The sequence below is a fragment of the Dipodomys spectabilis genome, unplaced genomic scaffold (assembly GCF_019054845.1).
Source record: "Dipodomys spectabilis isolate Male_0828 unplaced genomic scaffold, ASM1905484v1 ptg000763l, whole genome shotgun sequence".
Classification (NCBI taxonomy): Eukaryota; Metazoa; Chordata; class Mammalia; order Rodentia; family Heteromyidae; genus Dipodomys; species Dipodomys spectabilis.
In genome coordinates, this window is record NW_024871440.1 from 35,641 (window position 1) to 50,574 (window position 14,934).

General features: G+C 42.5%; 1 protein-coding gene across 1 annotated transcript in view; it reads left to right on the forward strand.

Annotated features, from left to right (window-relative positions):
* Smc1b (structural maintenance of chromosomes 1B) overlaps nucleotides 1-14,934 on the forward strand; it is a 63,694-nt gene that overhangs the window by 1,105 nt on the left and 47,655 nt on the right. The window contains exons 2-4 of the mRNA XM_042672711.1: nucleotides 11,603-11,791; nucleotides 14,171-14,283; nucleotides 14,367-14,570. Coding sequence (XP_042528645.1) covers nucleotides 11,603-11,791; nucleotides 14,171-14,283; nucleotides 14,367-14,570 — 506 coding nt within the window. The remainder of the gene's footprint in view (nucleotides 1-11,602; nucleotides 11,792-14,170; nucleotides 14,284-14,366; nucleotides 14,571-14,934) is intronic.

A 14,934-nucleotide genomic window follows, 5' to 3' on the forward strand; every position in this document is an offset into this window, starting at 1 on the left:
GGCCCGCCCCAGCTCCCCTCCCCCTCTCGTGGTCTGCCCCCAGCTCCCCTCCCCCTCTCGTGGTCTGTCCTCAGCTCCCCTCCCCCTCTCGTGGCCCGCCCCAGCTCCCCTCCCCCTCTCGTGGTCTGCCCCCAGCTCCCCTCCCCCTCTCGTGGTCTGTCCTCAGCTCCCCTCCCCCTCTCGTGGCCCGCCCCAGCTCCCCTCCCCCTCTCGTGGTCTGCCCCCAGCTCCCCTCCCCCTCTCGTGGTCTGTCCTCAGCACCCCTCCCCCTCTCGTGGTCTGCCCCCAGCTCCCCTCCCCCTCTCGTGGTCTGTCCTCAGCTCCCCTCCCCCTCTCGTGGCCCACCCCAGCTCCCCTCCCCCTCTCGTGGCCCGCTCCAGCTCACCAAACCCCTCTTGTCACCTAACCTCCCCCTGCTGTTCCCTTCCTCCCTCTCCTGGTCTGCCCCCCTCCTTTCCCCCTCCAGGGTTGACTCTCCTTGGCTCCCCTCCCCCTTGGCTCCCCCACTGCTCGTGGCCCACCCTTCTCGTGGCTGACCCCACTGTTCCTCAGCTCCCTTCCCCTTTGGCTCTCCTCTTCTTCCTCAACTCCCCTCTTCCCTGCTCTAGTGGTGACCCTCCCGAAGCTCTCCTCTCCTTGCTGCTCACTTCTCCCCTCTTGGTCCATCTTCCCTTCTGGCCCATCCTTACTTCCACCCTCATCCTCCTTTGCAGGCCTTCCACACCCTCCACTCCCAGGGACTTCTGTCCCCAAGAGTAGTTCCTCTTGTCTGTTACTGCTGTTTCCCCCCAGATCTACATACGTGTGCCTAGCCGTAGTCACCCCTTTTCATGAACACAGGTGGGGGGCTCACAGAGGCTATTGGTTCTAGGGTGTGTGAACGACCTTTGACCCAGAGGGGATGGTGATAGTGACTTCCTTTATGCATATTTTCCTAAGCTTTTGGCATTCCATTTTTGCTTAATTTACCTAAAACAGGCTTTTAAAATGAGAGAAGTTGGCCGGGCGCCAGTGGCTCACTCCTGTAATCCTAGCTATCAGAAGGCTGAGATCTGAGGATCATGGTTCAAAACCAGCCCAGGCAGGAAAGTCCGTGGGACTCTTATCTCCAATAAACCATTAGAAAACTGGAAGTGGTGCTGTGGCTCAAGTGGTAGAGTGCTAGCCTTGAGCTGAAGGGTGAGGGACAGTGCCCAGGCCCATAGGTCAAGCTCCACGACCAAAAAAAAAAGAAGTGTTGTCGTTGTTCCTGACTAAAAAAGTAAACTAATCAATATAGAAAACTGAGAAAATGTAGAAAAGAAATCATTGAAAATCCCCACTATTGCACTTGTTGGGAATGAATGTTGATTCTCTCAAACTATCAAGAAAATGAAAGTCATCTTTCTTATAGTAACAAATAGAGGTTCTGGTAGTGTGGAAAGGGTTTAAAATTAAGATGAGAAATGGGGAACTCAGAAATGGTCAGAGTGTGAAATATAGTTAGCAGTGGGAACAGAGAGAAGATGGCAGGTATTAGGAAGGCACAGTTACCATGAGTGCTATGATAGGGGGAGTTAAGGTGGCCTCCATGAAGTCCTAGAGAAAAAGGCACTCTTAAGTCAAAAGACTAACTGATGCTAAGACTCTGAAATGGAAATGATTTGGCCTTTGTAAACCCTTACATCCCACTCCACTATTCCACGCCCCAAAAAATCTTGACCCAAACATAATGAATAGAGGGGAAGAGAATGTTAGAACTAAAAGTAACCCTTCTAGAACCATCATTTCCCTCATGTTGCTTTTATGTCATTCATAGCACAGGTCCTTAATCTGACCTTTACAGAATTTACATACTTGATTTGCTAATTTTTTCTTTCTGCAACAAATAGTTATTAAGCTAACACTAGCCAGCAGGCCAACATCTAACATTTCCTTGCCATCCTATTTAAAGTTCCAAGTTGCCTCCACTAATTTCCTTCTCTTTCATCACCTGGTTATCTCTCCATTTTAGATAGTCCATACTAATGCTGAATTCTAAAATCTTTCATTGTAATAAAAGCAGTACAGGTGTATTGTAAAAATTGGAAAATAAAAAATTTAAATACATTACCACAATTCAATATGCCCTATTTTCTTGGGGCATATCTATAATTTTTTTCTATGCAAACCTTCAAAAAGTGAAAATTAGACCTCATAGTGTGTATTATTTTCTATCTTATTTGTATTCAAAAGATTGTCTTACTTCTTCAGTAAATGTTAGTTTCATTTGATACATAGCTCACATTTCCTCAGTGACTCCAGTGTTCTTTACTGAGAACCACATATTGCATCGGATGGTTCCATCTTCAGTTTCTCTACCCCAAAGCTTTTGACATAATTGAAGCGCTTAGAAAAGTTATCTTAGAAAGTTTAGATTTAGCTTGTGGCTAAAACCTATAATCCTAGCTACTCAGGAGGCTGAGATCTGAGGATCATGGTTCAAAGCCAGCCAGGCAGCAAAGTCCATGAGACTCTTACCTCCAATAAACCACCAGAAAACCAGAAGTGGCACTGTGGCTCAAGTGGTAGAGCGCTCGCCTTGAGCTGAAGAGCTGAGGGACAGTGCCCAGGCCCAGAGTTCAAGCCCCATGTCCGACAAAAAAAAAAAAAAGTTTAGATTTATCCAGTTGCTTTCTTATGGTGTCATTTAGTTTGTTCTTCTCGCCCTTTATTTTTGTAAAGTGGAAAATATATCTAAAGTGTTGGTGAAGTAAAAATTAGGATAAACTCTATCGTAAGTGTTACTATAAACTTTATGTTGTACCGTATCATATAATTTCTTTCATCCATTCTTTTGTGTGTGTAAGAGAGAGACTTAGCACTTGAACTCATGGCAAGGGTGCTTTCCTTTTTTGCACAAGGCTTGCACTCTACCACTTGTGCCCCAGCCCCACTTCTGGCTTTTAACTGGTTAATTGGAAATAAGAGTCTTGAGGACTTTTCCTCCCCAGGATTGCTCCAAACCACAAGGCTCAGATACTAGCCTCCTAAGTAGCTAGGACTACAGAAATGACCCGCCAGTGCCTGGTCTGATTTTATTTTTCCTGTTGGTAAGAGTGACCCCTAAATTAGGGTGATGATAGCAATTTCTTCATCTGTTAATCCCCTACATATATAAACTTATAACTATAAAGCCCCTTATTACTTTGGCATTATACAAATTTCTCTACTGATCAGTTTCCAGGTAGTTTGTTTTTGTTTTGTTGACAGTATTGGAAATTGAACTCAGGATCTTGTGTGCTTTGTACACTCTACCCAAGCTGTGTCTCTAGTCCTTACTATTTTTAGTTTGTTCTTTAGGTAAGGTCTCATGCTTTTGCCTTGGTTTGGAGTGAGGTCCTCCTACCTCTGTCCCCCGAGTAGCTGAATTTATAAGCATGAACCACCATGCCTGGCTTTTTTCAAGATAGGGTCTGAGGCTGGCCTGAAGCCACAATCCTCCTGTCTCTGCCTCCCAAGTAGTTGGGATTGCAGGTTGATATAACCATGTCAGGCTGCCTGATTGACAGTGAATAATCCCTCCTTAAGTAAGCATTAGTATTTTCTTTTTTTTTTTTTGGGGGGGGGGGGTCCGGTCGTGGGCCTGAACTCTGGGTCTGGGCGCTGTTCCTCAGCTCTTCAGCTCAAGGCTAACGCTCTACCACTTGAGCCACAGGGCCACTTCCAGCTTTTTTTTTTTTTTTCTCTTTATGTGGTGCTGAGGAATCGAACCCAGGGCCTCGTGCATGCAAGGCAAGCGCTCTACCACTGAGCCACCTTCCTAGCCCAGCATTAGTATTTTCAAAGAAAGGATATTTTTAATAGCTGACTTTTGTATTTATATGGACCCATGGATTTTTATTGATGCAGTGCATCTTGATCCACCAAAATCATTATTTTTGATGCTCAGCTAAAGTTACAACCTTAGTCATTGGGCACTCCCCTTGGCCTTCTCCTATTGGAAAACTTCTTGGTTTCTTGATGTCCTGGTTCATCTTCATTTTGTCCTGCCTCAGACTTGAAATTAGCTACTTCTCCAATGACTTCTGCTTCTTTTTGTAGGAAAGTCGTTAGAGACTCATTTCTAATAACAAGAGATACTTGGTGCATTCAGTGGACAAGACTAGAAAATATGTGAAGTACAGTTTTACTTTTTTTTTTATACTAGGCTTCTGATTTCAAAGGCTCGTTTGTTAAGCCAGGTGCGTTACTGATGAGCCTCACCTTGAGCCTCTTTTTTTTTTTTTTTTGGTCAGTCGTGGGGCTTGAAATCTGGGCATGGGTGCTGTCCCTGTGCTCTTCAGCTCAAGGCACGCACTCTATTGCTTGAGCCACAGCGCCACTTCCGGTTTTCTAGTGGTTTATTGGAGATAAGCATCTCACGGACTTTCCTTCTTGGACTGGCTTTGAACCTTGATCCTCAGATCTCAGCCTCCTGAGTAGTTAGGATTATAGGCGTGAGCCACTAGTGCCGGGCTTCAGCCTCTTTTTACACATAGTCTTTTTTGGAGGGTGGAGGTGGTCCAGGATTGGGACTAGAACTTAGTATCTGACACTTTCATTCATTGCCTGGTGCTCTTACCACTTGAGCCACAGCTCTACTTCCAGTTTTGTATGTGGAGATAAGAGTCTCACAGATTTTCCTGCAGATGGCTTTGAACTCAGATCTCAGTCTTCTGAGTAGCTAGGATTACAGGTGTGAGTTACTGGCACCAACTCTTACTTGCTTTCTTAATGACCTTGCTCTCCAACTCCTTCGTGCCTATGACCAATTTATTCTCTTTTCCTGGGATGGTACATTTTTCATCTCAACCTTTAAAACAGCCCAGAATTATCTCCTGCAAAAATTACTCAGAGCTTCCAGCCATCTAGGCTTCTTCCAAAAGTGTTCCTGTGGTACTTTGTATTTAGTCTTCCCTTTCAATTTATTATAGTATAATTTTCTACATTTATTGAAAGAAAATAGATCGTTTTGGACCTCTTCTTTATTTGTCAAATGCAAATTAAATACTTATTTCACAGATAGTTTGCAAAGGCAAGTAATAGAGGAAGGGTGTCTGGCACAAAATGAGATTCAGGGGCTGGGAAGGTGGCTCAGTGGTAGAGTGCTTGCCTTGCAAGCCTGAGGCCCTGGGTTCGATTCCTCAGCACCATATAAGCAAAAAGAAAAAAAGCCGGAAGTGGCGCTGTGGCTCAAGTGGTAGAGTGCTAGCCTTGAGCTGAAGAGCTGAGGGACAGCGCCCAGGCCCAGAGTTCAGGCCCCACAACCGGACCCAAAAAAAAAAAAAAAAAATGAGATTCAATAGAAATAGGTCACAACCCACTGCAAGCACCTGGGGGAGTCAAAAGACAAAATTATAATGTGTTTAGGACTATAATTTGTTGTATGCATGAATATACTGCTTATAGTTTCCTACATATAAAAAGCCAGATGCAAAAGACTACATACTATATAATTTCATTCATATGAAATGTCCAGGAAAGACAAATGTATAGAGATATATAGCAGATCTGTGGTTACTTGTGACTAGGGATGGTAATAGGAATTGATTGCAGCTGTGAGTGAGAATCTTGAGGTGATGAAAATGCTTTTCTAATATTAGATTGTGGCAATAAGTTGCACAGCTATATAAATTTACATTTAAAGTATGGTTGGCTCATTTTTCTTCATTCTGGTCCTGAGGCTTGAATTCAGGGCCTGGATGCTGTCCCTGAGATTTTTTGCTCAAGACTAGTATTCTAACACTCGAGCCACAGCTCCATTTCCAGCTTTTTTGGTGGTTATTTGGAGATAGAGTCTCACAGACTTCCACTTCCCTTCTTGGGGTGGAATTTGAACTGCAATCTCAGATCTCAGCCTCCTGAGTAGCTAGGATTACAGTTATGAGCCATAGGCCCCTGGCTTCTAATTGGTGTTTATTTGTGATTCCAAACTCAGGTAAAACCCCTCATTCTACAAGATAGAATTAATAGTTGTAAGGTAGGAACAGGGAAAAGAATAATGAAAACAAAACGGGTTGACTAACATCAGGCTATTTCTTGTAAGGGTTACATGTCGATGTAGACTGGGCTCTTCCTGATTACTCACTGAGCCTCCTGTTGTCAGGAAGAGATGGTCTGATGTAGAGATTTACTTGGTCCCTTAAAGTTTCGGTGTGATTATGTAGCACTTAGCATGAATGTCTGTATTTGAGTTTGGTCTCATCTGCTGTGCGTAGAGTATAGGAAGCTAGTCCAGAGCTATGGCTCCCATTAATTTTAAGAGTAAAAAGAATTTATGCTTGTTTTCTAACCCAGTGCCTGATAAGTAGGTGTTTAGAAAATGTTTGTAGGATGTATAAATGAACTCGAGTGGACAAAAAGGATTAAATGTCCAAGAGCTCAGGAAAAGAGGCTCTTAAGAAGAATCTGAACTTCTGAAACAGGATTAGGGAACTTTTTTATTCTGCCAGGGGCTGTTTGGATGTTTATAACATCATTTGTAGGTTATCTCAAATTATTCACTTAAAATTAGTCTTCTGTATTTGGTAAAACATTTAACCTCTCATGTCATGGCTAGAACAGACTCTCTTTAGTGAGGTGTATAATGTTAGCTAGTGTTGGTGATTTTGACCCTCACACTGCTTTTCCAGGTTTGTGTTGGTCAGTCAAATCTTTGCAATGATAGGTTTTGGAAACTTTGGGATAGTAAATTGTTCCCAACATGGATGTATATTCCTACTTCTTCAAAGTAGGAAATGCATCATTGCTTTATAACATAAGAACTAGCAGCATGGTGAGGGTTGTTGCACCTGGCATTCAGCTCATCATCAGTTGGTAGCTAAGTGATGTCATATTGTGGGTTATCAGACACATCAACTAGTTCCACAACTTATGGTGGAGCTTATGTTTGATAACATAACTTTTAAAGGTCACATTAGTTTCACACATTCACTGTCATATTCAAATGTGGGGGAATGTTCTGTGTTATTCCTTTCCAGTTGCACTTTCCGAGCCTCAATGTAGCTTCAGATGATTTCATGTTTGAAAGCAGGGAGCTGAGAAGCTGGTTGGGACCCTGCTACTTGACATTACGGTATTGTCCACTGTAAATGCTAGATCACACAGCCAATTGTTATTTGACAGGTTTTCCCTTCATCCTCATGAACTGCTTGATTTCATCCTGGAGTTTGGGAAACCTCATGAACATGTTCCTGCCTCTCAGCCATAACATTTCAGAATGATGAACAAGATCACCATACTTAGAGCCCAGATCAGTAACTCCTTAAACTGGCAGTCTGGCTGCTGTTAAACTCTACTCTTGACAATGCTTGTATATGATACCGTCATTGATATCACATTGTTGAGCAACAGTGACTATGCACAGGACCTTCTTGGAGTATGGTGCAGTGGTGGCATATCATTAAATCACTTGTATCAAGACAGACAATTCAGTTGTCTCCTCACAGATGAATAAACCCCTTTTTGTTGGCAATGCTGGAAAAGAAGCCCTCACATTCTTTTGCCTTTTTTGTTGTTAGCTGGCACTCTACCATTTGATTCATACCTCCACTTCCAGCTTTTTACTGGTAAATTGGAGATAATCTCTTGGATTTGTATATGCCTACTGGCTTCAAACAATCCTCAGCTCTCAGCTTCCTGAGTAGCTAGGATTACAAGTATGAGCCCCTAGTGCCCAGCGAGCAATTAGAAGTTCCATCTGTAGTAACACCACTTAATTTTTCAAATGACAACTCAAGTTTTTTTTTTATTGATAAAACAAGTCTCTCCAAGACCTCACCTTGTAGTGCCATGCATGGTTTACAGCATCTCAAACTCTGCAGTTACCCCATGGATGAAAATGGCCAGTTGGATGGTATTTGTGATATCTGCTATCTCATCACAAGTCAGAAAAATTGGAGATCTGCATCATCCTGCAGTGTTTCAGTATCATGTGGTAGGTCAGTAATCTGATCTGAGATGGTTCTCTAACTGAAACCATTTTACTTTTGTGCTAACAGTTCTGCAGCAGGTACTCTTACAAACTCACTCTACTCGAGGCCCAGCTTCCTTGTGATTAGCTCACTTACTACATGATTCATCTGAGTAATACTGTTTTTTCACAAGCCTAGAGAACTCATCCCATGATTCCAAACTTCATAGAAGAACACTGATTTTATCCAAATTTACTTGACCTCCCAGTGCATTGAGTTTGGGCTGTTTTGAACTGTAATACTTGAGTTGGGCTTTTTTTGCTGCTGCAAACACTACCACAAGTGAGTCACACAGGTTTGCCTTTAACTTCCTCAGAGAAAAGACCATTTGTCCATTTTTCTTGGAAAGATGCATACTCTGAATCAACTTTCCTTTGTAGTCATTTGTAAGATGTCATACTACTTAAGTCTGATCAACTATCCAGTGTATGTCACCAGCATCACAATTATTTTTCTTTGATTATGTTTCAAATCTTGTTTCTTGGATTTAGAACATATCCAATGTTTATCATCGACTTCTGAATTTTTTTGCCAGGCCTGAGGCTTGAACTCAGGGCCTGTCCACTACCCCTGAGCCTCTTTTGCTCAAGGATAGAACTCTTATCACTTGAGCCACAGTGCCACTTCCAGTGTTTTCTGTGTATGTGCTACTGAGGAATCGAACCCAGGGCTTCATGCATGCTAGGCAAGCAGTTTACTACTAAGCTACCTTCCCAGCCTGAAATCTTTCTTTGTTGGGGGGGGTCCGGTTATGGGACCTGAACTCTGTGCCTGGGCGCTGTCCCTCAGCTCTTCAGCTCAAGGTTAGCGCTCTACCACTTGAGCCACAGCACCACTTCTTGCTTTTTTCTTTTTGCTTATGTGGTGCTGAGGAATAGAACCCAGGGCCTCATGCATGCAAGGCAAGCGCTCTACCATTGAGCCACCTTCCCAGCCCCCCCTGAAATCTTTTCAGTGTGCTATAATTTCCTTGCTCTTCATCTGGGATTCATTTTTCAAGGATTATTGATCATGACCTCTGTGGATAGAGGTTGAATTGGAGTTCTCCGTCCCAACAGAGGAGTCGACAGCATTGTGGTCAGTCATCGGAAGTCAAGTCATCGTGTGAGGAGCCCGACACACCTTCATCTCATCACCAGACCGTTGTAGTTTGGCCACAATGTGTTTATGCTTTCCCAACATCTAGACTCCCAGCCTGCCTGGCACTTACTGTCTTCTGAGTCAGTATGGGCAGATGGGCTACAGGCAGCTAATAAAAGCATATGTGTCTGTTCTCATATGTACTCATATATGTGTTCTTCATGCCCTAATGGATTTCCTTGTTTGTCCCTCAAATTTTATATTACGATTCACTTAACATTTTGTTGGTTGATATGAAAAATTCTCTAAGTCTTATAAATTTTGAGTCGTACCTGTGATTGCCATGGCCTAGCCAGACCAAATGATTACAAGGGGCCGAATGTTCTTCACCCCTGTAGTAGAGGAAGGAAGTACAGTTTGTGGTGTAGGAATCAAAAGGGACTTTGAAAACAAATGTAATTTTCATCATTTTTATTTTTTTGCAGTAATGGGTTTTCCACTCAGTGTCATGCTTACTAGTCAGGTACTCTACCACTTGAGCCACACCCAATTTTTACATCTTTGACTACTTAGTCCATCTTTAGCAAGTGATAGTGACCTAAAATATAACTTGCCAGGTGCTGGTGGCTCAATGCCTGTAATCCTAGCTACTCAGGAGTTTGAGATCTGAGAATCATGGTTCATATCCAGCCCAGACAGGAAAGTTTTAGGAGACTCTTTCCTCCAATCAGCCACTAAAGAGATGAAAGTGAAGATGTGGCTCAAGAATGGCTTGAGCAAAAAAGCTCAGGTACAGCATCTATGCCCTGAATTCAAGCCCCAGGACACACACACACACAACATAACTCCTAGAATCGTTTCTCTGATGTTGCTTTTTAATTACAGCAAAGGCCCCCAGTCTACTATAGAACTTGATTTGTTTCGCTCATTTTTTTCAACAGTTGGTTGTTATGCTAACACTACCTCGCAGTCAGCACTCAGTATTCTCTAGTCCTATCTGAAGTTCCTCCCAAATTACCCTCCTTTTTATCACCCACTTGATCTCTTCTTGACGTTCATTACCATATGCAGTTGCCTTTTTTTGCTTTTTTTGGGGGGGAGGGGGGGTGTCCCGTCGTGGGTCCTGAACTCTGGGCCTGGGCGCTGTCCCTCAGCACTTCAGCTCAAGGCTAGCGCTCTACCACTTGAGCCACAGCGCCACTTCCGGCTTTTTTCTTTTTGCTTATGTGGTGCTGAGGAATCAAACCCAGGGCCTCATGCATGCAAGGCAAGCGCTCTACCACTGAGCCACCTTCCCAGCCCCCTTTTTTTGCTTATTGTCTGTCTTAATAAAACAAATTTTTAGTGAAAGGCAACATTAATTGAGTTTGTTGGGAAAGTAGTGGTTTTTAAGTAGATTTTAAATAAAGGTTGAACAAAAAAAGCTTCTGTTGTTGCTTTGTCATTATCAAATGTAATACTTTAATTCCATGAGTGTTTATCCTATATATACATATAGCGACTCTCAATGTGTAGACTATCAGTATACAACCCAAAATGTATTTCTAATGTCTAACTGCAGCTCAGCCAAATGAATTAGCACCATTTTAAACAGTTCTGGTTCTTTAAAAAACGATCCTAACCCTTTAGGCCATATTTCTAGTGGCTGACAGCCTTCCTTTCTCTTTGTGTTGCTTCTCCCAGATGCTAAAAATTCAAATTTACTTGTAGAATATCTGTATTGTTATAGAGCAAATCACAGGCTCATGATTGGACAACAGGTCTGCCATGGGAGTGGAGAATCCCTGAGGCTACCCTTTGGTTTAGAGATTGGCTGGGAGAATTTGCAGGTCTCAGCACATAATTGTAAACAGGATAATTAACAATGACAAGGTACAAAGAGAAAGAGTACTTGGGGCCAAGTCTGAGAAAACCAAGCATAATATATTCAACTGTTGTCTACTAAAGATTCAGTGCCCGGGGTTTTTACTGGGAGATGAGCACACCCACTGCCTTGCCTATGCCAAGATTCCACATGCCTGGAATGAAACTAGATGTTCAGCCTAAGTTATTTTTTGGGCCCTTACCAGGAAACTAGACACATAACTCCAAATCTAAATGCCCAAAGCCAGCTGAGCTTGCACACAGTCCCAGGTCTGCTGTATGAGTTTCCTAACACCATCCCACCCCAACTATGACGATTCTGGCAATCTTAGCCTAATCTTGTATCCTTGGGTATGTGAAGGTCTGGTGCCACATTAACTCCTTAGGTAATACTTGCAAATCCCATACTTGGAAAGGGAATCACTGAAATGTAGAGAAGTGATTTGTCTGGTATATAATTTACTCTAGAATAATGGGAGAGCTTGAATTTAGATCCCTGTGTCTGATTCTTAAATTTAGACCTCTATTGCATCAAGCCATAACTGCAGAGAAGAGACCAGTGGTCCACCAGAATTTGTTAGTTACACATTTTGAACATTGACCAGCAGGATGATTAGATGACTGGTGGCCTGATTTTGAGCGCCAGGCATGGCTTTTTATGAATGTTTTTCTCCTTTCCTCACCAGGAAAATCAAATGTAATGGATGCACTTAGTTTTGTAATGGGAGAGAAAATAGTTAATTTAAGAGTGAAAAGTATTCAGGAACTTATTCATGGAGCACACATTGGAAAACCTGTTTCTTCCTTTGCAAGTGTACAAATTGTATATGTAGAGGAAGATGGAGAAGAGAAGAAATTCTCAAGGATTATTCAAGGTAATTGCTATCATGAGTCATTTAATTGCCTACTTTTTGTGGGGGTGGGGAAGATAACTGTTTTATCAGCATAGTGAGTGGATATGTTTATTCTCAGAAGCAAATGCCAATCTATTCACTAAGACTAATTAAAACACGCGTTTGTTCAGGAAGTTTTTTGTTTGGTTGTTTTTGTTGTGTTGTTGTTGTGTGTGTGTGTGTATGTGTGCCAGTCTTGTGGCTTGAACTCAGAGCAGGGGCACTGTCCCTGAGCTTTTTTGCTCAAGGCTAGCATTCTACTACTTGACCCACAGTTCCACTTGCCAGTGTTTTTCTTTTCTCTTCTGATTGGTCATGGGGCTTGGGCTAGCACTCTATCACTTTAATCCACAGCTCCACTTTCCATTTTCTGGGGGTTAATTGGAGATAAGAGTCTCACAGACTTAACTGTTTGACCTGGCTTTGAACTTTGATCCTCAGATCTCAATCTCCTCTAAGTGGCTAGAATTATAGATGTGAGCCACCAGTTCCTGGGCTGGAGAGAGAATCACAGACTTTCCTGCCCAGCTGGCTTTGAACCATGATCCTCTGATCCCAGCCTACTGAGTAGCTAGGATTACAGAGGCATGAGCTATCAGCACCTGGCTCAGATAGCATTTTTGTACCTGGTTATTCAGTTAGAATGAAAAAGGAAATCCATCTGTAAGAGAAGTCATGAAAGTTCTTCCTGAGGTTATCTTTTTTTTTTTCAGTGTTGAACTAATTGTGTACATATTTCTGGTTTACATGTTTTTTTCTCTACCATCAAGAAACAATTTGAGTGAAATGTTTTCAATTGTACTTCTTTCTTTCTTTCTTTCTTTTTGTCGGTCGTGGAGCTTGAACTCTGAGCTTGGGCGCTGTCCTTGCGCTCTTCATCTTAAGGCGAGCGCTCTACTGTTTGAACCACAGTGCCACTTCCAGTTTTCTAGTGGTTTATTGGAGATAAGAGTCTCACGGACTTTCCTGCCTGGGCTGGCTTTGAACCCTGATCCTCAGATCTCAGCCTCCTGATTAGCTAGGATTACAGGCATGAGCTATCAGTGCCCAGCCTTTAAATTGTATTTTTATTCATGAATTTCCAATGTTTCCAGAATAAACAAAATTGAGAATAACATTTGTATTCTATGCTAAGATTTTATAGGACTTCTAAAAATAGATGTGTGCTTTATTGTTTTTAGTTTTTGTTTTCATTCTACTCTAAGAGAACATTTCTAATGTACAAATGCTGTTGAATTAACTTCCCCAAAATCAGTCCTGGGTAGTTTTAGAAATACTTCTTATTAGTGGAATGCTGGTGGCTCATGCTTATAATCCTACCCAGGAGGATGAGACCTAGAGGATTGTGGCTTGAAGCTGGTATGAACAGACAGCTCTACAAAATACCATCTTCAAAATAACCAGCAAAGAGCCAGGCTGGAGGCATGGTCAGGTGGTAGAGTTCCAGCTAAGCAAATGTGAGACCCTAAGTTTAAGTCCCAGTACTGCCAAAGGAAAGAAAAGAAAAATACTATATACTTACTTGTATCATAATCTGTAACTTAAGTACTTTACCATGTTACCATCCATGCCTACTCACTGGTAATTTTCTCTCTTTGGGGAAGTTCTTGTTTGTGTTTTGAGGTGCAGTCCCCTGCCTGGCTCAGGCTGGCCCTCCAGCCCCTGAGCCCTAGTGACACACTGGTCTCGGCCTCACAAGGAGTTGGGCCTACACTGCGCCACGGCACCCAGCCTGTAGATTTGTAACTCAGAAGAACCCATCTCAGTAAGAATTCTCTTGAGTACCCTGTTTAAATTCATCATGCCTCCCCTTGCCATGTAGACACTCTCATTCTCCTTTCCAGCTGTGTGTGTGTGTGTGTGTGTGTGTGCACGTGTGCATACACTCGCCAGTACTGAGGCTTAAACTGGGGGCCTTGTGCACTTGGCTTTTTCACTCAAGGCTGGTGCTCTACCACTTAAGCCATACCTTTACCCCTGGATTTTTGTTAACTGGAGATAAGAGTCTCATGGACTTCCCTGCCTGGACTGGCTTTGATCCTAGATCCTCAAATCTCAGCCTCCTGAGTAGCTAGGATTACAGGCATGAGCCACCAGCACCTGACTTCAGCTTGTTTGTTTACTCTTTAGCACATTGCTTTCTCCCATGCTTAATTTTACTTGTATATGTCATGTTCATTTATAAGCTCTTTGAGATGAGAGAGTTTTCGTTTGTTAAACTACCACAAAAATAGTCTTTGGCATACAATATGCTCTTGGTGCTTTTGTTGATTGATTAAACATTTATTAATCACATCGTTGCATAGCTGGATATTGCAATAAGAAAATATTCTATAACAGTCTTTATTTTTTTAATTTCAGGAGGATGCTCAGAATTTTATTTTAATGATAATCTTGTGAGTCGTTCTGCTTACGTCGCAGAGCTGGAAAAGATAGGTATAATAGTCAAAGCACAGAACTGTTTAGTTTTTCAGGTAAGTCACTGTAGCAGTTTAATTCATGGTTTTGAGCAACACACTGTGTTTTACATGTTCCTGTGCTTTACTGTTTTTAATAGGGAACTGTAGAGTTGATTTCCATGAAAAAACCCAAAGAAAGAACTCAGTTTTTTGAGGAAATCAGCACTTCAGGAGAACTGATAGGCGAATATGAGGAAAAGAAAAAGAAGTTACTAAAAGCTGAAGAAGATGCACAGTTTAATTTTAATAAGAAAAAAAGTGTGGCTGCAGAGCGTAAGCAGGCAAAATTAGAGAAAGATGAGGTAAAGTATCCCAAAGAGGTAGCCAGTAAGTATTAGACACAAAAGCCATCTCTTTTTTTTTGTCAGTCGTGGGGCTTGAACTCTGGGCCTGGGTGCTGTTCCTCAGCTCTTCAGCTCAAGGCGAGCACTCTATCACTTGAGCTACAGCGCCACTTCCGGTTTTCTGGTGGTTTATTGGAGATAGGAGTCTCACCGTCTCCCCTTCCCCGGGCTGGCTTTGAACCGCGATCCTCAGATCTCAGCCTCCTGAGTAGTTAGGATTACAGGCGTGAGCCATCAGCGCCCGGCTAAGCCATCTCTTAAAATTACTAGATACTTCCTTCAAGCTACCAAAGATTCACTTAAAAAAAAAAAACAAGATATT